Source organism: Trachemys scripta, chromosome 3 (genome assembly GCF_013100865.1).
Source record: "Trachemys scripta elegans isolate TJP31775 chromosome 3, CAS_Tse_1.0, whole genome shotgun sequence".
NCBI lineage: Eukaryota > Metazoa > Chordata > Testudines > Emydidae > Trachemys > Trachemys scripta.
Genome location: NC_048300.1, coordinates 109,601,588 through 109,605,519, shown reverse-complemented (window position 1 = coordinate 109,605,519; position 3,932 = coordinate 109,601,588). Strand labels below are relative to the sequence as shown.

General features: G+C 41.8%; 1 protein-coding gene across 1 annotated transcript in view; it reads left to right on the top strand.

Moving 5' to 3' along the window:
* C3H6orf58 (chromosome 3 C6orf58 homolog) overlaps nucleotides 1-2,824 on the top strand; it is a 21,159-nt gene extending 18,335 nt beyond the window's left edge. The window contains exon 6 of the mRNA XM_034766998.1: nucleotides 2,485-2,824. Coding sequence (XP_034622889.1) covers nucleotides 2,485-2,588 — 104 coding nt within the window. The 3' untranslated portion in view covers nucleotides 2,589-2,824. The remainder of the gene's footprint in view (nucleotides 1-2,484) is intronic.
* Nucleotides 2,825-3,932: the final 1,108 nt, after the last annotated feature.

The window sequence follows — 3,932 nt, the reverse complement described above, 5'->3', positions numbered from 1 at the left end:
GTCAGCAGGTAAATAAAATTGGCCCAGCCCGCCAGGGTGCTTACCCTGGCGAGCCGCGTGCCGAATGTTGCCGACCCCTGCATTAGTATATGCTTGGTAAGAATTTGTTTTACCAATTGGCTATCTGTACGATAGTTATTGTATAGGAACAGATCTTACATTTAATTGTATAGATGAGGACAGCCATGGTCAGTCTGATGTCTGCTTGGAAATGGCTTCTGTACCTAGGGACACCTGCCAATCTACCCTGAAATAGTTGAGGCCCACTGAGTGGTTTGAGAACCAGGATTAGGACTTTAAATTGCATCTGAGTTGGGATTGGAGCTGCTGCAGTGACTGGAGCACTGAAATCTTTCCTTATCACTAAAACTTAGATGACATGCTGTGGCAAGTTGCTGGCCTTCACTTTCAACTCCAGGTTTTAGTGAAACCAAGCCTGGAATTGACCACAGTATAGATCACTAAGGCCAGCTTCACCTCTGACAAGGATGGGGTGAAAGTGCCTTGCCAGCCAAAGATGATGTAGGGGATTTCTAGCCACTGATGCCATTTGGGTGTCCAGGAGTTTGAACAGTCCAGAAGGACCCTGAGTTTGTCATGCCACTTGATTAGAGGACTTGACACATTCTACTGAGGGAAATGTGCTTTTGGATAGTCATTCAAACGTTTATGCTCTTGCCACTGCTGTCATCTCCATGTTATCAAAGCTTCAGTCAGCTACTCTTCATCCAGGTGCTTATCTACTTCAGACATCAGGGAAGCTAGGTAATGGAACAGCTGCCCTGTTCAATGTGGAAGAGATGTAGAGTTGGATGGTATCTGTATATTCATACTGCTCAAGATCACAGCATCCCCAACTGGGTAAATGCTTGCATTGAATAACATGGGGGGAAAGTCTGATCCTTTTGGCACTCTGCAAATGGGTGCTCTAGAGGCAAATATCCACTCTCTGTGATCTGTCTGACCCTAGAGATCAGAGGGAGAGCTCACCCTCCTATTAAGTGTCTCAGAAAACTCAGCTGTGTCCGTACATGGCTGGGTGCCTGTCCATTATCCATACCTAAAGGAGAGCATCAGCATGTCTACTATCATCCCAGTGCTTTATCTGAGTGTGAAACCTGACTGTGAAGAGTCTATTGTAGGATAATGTTAGACGACAGCTGGTGATGAAGCTCTTTGTCTTCTTCCCCCCAATTGGGAGATTAGACACATCTCCTACTTCCTCCTTCAGAACTCTCAGTTAAAATTGACATTGTCCCAAAATCAAGCTTGTTCTCTGTCCCAGTAACATGTCTTCATCCTCTCTGAACTGAACTTTTGTCCCATATCTTCTTTTCTTGTCTTGTCATTTCTCAGCCCTGGTTCAGCAGGCTGTTGAGCACTTCCTGTGAGGTACTGAGTCTCCTCTGCTCTGGCTGACATCAATGGGACTTGATGGGTTTTGGTACCGCATAGGACTGGGCCCTTGGACCGTAAGCTCTTTGGAGCAGGGGACATGTCTCAATCTATGTTTGTGAAGAAGCACCACATAAACATCTTGTGCTAGATACATTTTTATTGCCACAAGTTGTAGAGATTTGAAACAAAGTACAAGGCGTTTTAGGCAAACAGGCAATAAAACCCAGCCATTCTCAGCCATAACCATCTTTTCCAACCCGGTGTAAACATCCGTCTTCCAGGTGCCTAGTTTAAGCTGTTCCCTACTGTCCTCTAGTCTCCTCTAACTAGCAGGAAGCTATATTTATAGAGCTCTCCCCCTCTCACCCCCATTCGTTAGCTCCTGCTTGATGCCATCATTCAGGAGCACCAGTTCCATTTAGGTTTTTATACTATACCCATCACTGTGGTATCCGAGAGCTGCCTTTTTATAGCATTCCTTTCCACCTGTTCTCACAGAGGGCAGCAGGAAAGAATGAATGCTCTGTATATTGGTGTTAGTGTATGGTTTCTGAACCTCAACATACAGACTGTCAGCTGGAATAACCTATTGTCTGTATGGAAGCATTAGTGTGTCCCCCCCCCCGTTGGCTTGATCACTCTTTGAGGCCTCAGCTTGGCAGCGGTGCAAAACCTGGATGGATTTTACAAGAAAAATTAAAAAGTGTGTGATCATAACTGCTAGCACATTGTCTTTTAAACACAGAAGCTATGCGTATTTGTCAAAACAAGATGTCAACATCTATATTTGATCACCCTTTCTTGCCACAGGGGTGATGAGAGAACTTACCCAGTTGTTTATCCCTACCACAACACCCTAACTTGACAGACCAGTTTCTGTCTCCATATATAGTTTTAAGTGATTATTATGCAGGCGGCCCACTTCTGTTTTGTACATGTTACTTTCCACTATTCACACTTTTGTTGTAGGTTTCAGCAGAGGTGTCTTACACCTGATGGCCTCCTTGCCCCGAAAAGCTCAGCCTACTCTTTTGCAGTGGCATTGATTTTATGGTAGCATTTTTTGTTTGTTTGTTTCTTTCCAAGGTGGAACCTTGCTGCTGCTGTGGAGAATGGCTATGTCTACTGAAGCAGGAAGGGCAGTGGTCCGAAGTCTCATTGAAAACTTGGTTACAGGCCCTGGAGTTTGATCCAGTGGGAATATATAATGATCTGAGCTGAGCTATTTTGATAGCACTTCGTGTCTTAAAAACAGTTCCAACATGAGCCTGATTGATTCAACTATTTAACCCACAGTATATCAGGTGACCTGGTCACGTTAACTCCTTGAAGCAGGATTTCCTAAGTAGCCATGTTAGTGCCTCTCTCTCCTATTGAATCAATATCATTATGCCTAATTTTCTTAATTAGTCCTTATTTATCTCATTTGCATGTAATTAAAATGTCTTGCTAAAATTATACATGAGAACTCAGTTAATTTGCATTATAAACAAATGTATAATTAATGAAAAATTAAATAAAGCCCAATTACAGTCTGATTGTGTCTCTTTTTCTGTATTCAATGGTCTTGCTAAATATGTAATTTGTCTGGTCTCTGATGGTCTCAGGACAATCAGCTAGAACTGCTCTTTGAATCTGTGATCCAAAGATGATGCACTGAATTGGTATTTCTCTGCTACCGCAGATTCCAGATTTTAAAAGACAACAGCAATTAGGTTTGAAACTTCCAGCCTTTTCAATTTAAATACAGATCAGATGAATCATCTATCTGCTGCATTGCATCATGTAAACACCTCAGTTCATAACATGGAGTCAAATCCTAAATGGTGCTAGACAGCTGGAGCTCCCATTGATATTATTCTCTGGCATAATCCAGCTATTGCTTGAGGACCAACAAGGACTTTGAGTATTTCATTTATTTTACCTATTAATCCATGAGCTCAACCCTAAAAAATAGCCCTTTGGTACCATTTGAGTGGGCAAAATCTGTTCCTGCATTTTGAGTAGCTCCATGTCAACAGCTAACAAAAAAGTTGTGGGCGACTTTCCTGCAGAGCAGCTTAGAGATCAAGCTGAGCCTAGTTTTTTGTTAAAAATTCCTAATATGCGGATGGTTTTATATAATGAAAAATGAAAGGCAACACACTTTGATTATCTTTTATTCAACACATAATTCGTTAGTAAACAAAAAGGATCGTTTGGTATTATGTTCAGGACATGAATTTCAAGTCTAAAAATCTACAAAATATATCGTTATACCACTCCTGCCTTCTAAATACTACATAATGTAATAGAAACATGTCTCACCATGTTTTCTGAAGCTTCTTCAATGCTCCTAATGTAATTGTGTGTCTTGCCATAACTACATTGATGAGTAATATATCAAGCCCATAATCATATAGAATGGATAACCCACTAGCAACCCAATAGTCAACATCTAACTGGAACGTCATCTCCTGACTCATGTACAAAAGGCAAAATCTTTGCCGGAGACACCAGATGAGATCCTCACCCCAACTTCAGCCCTTTTCCAC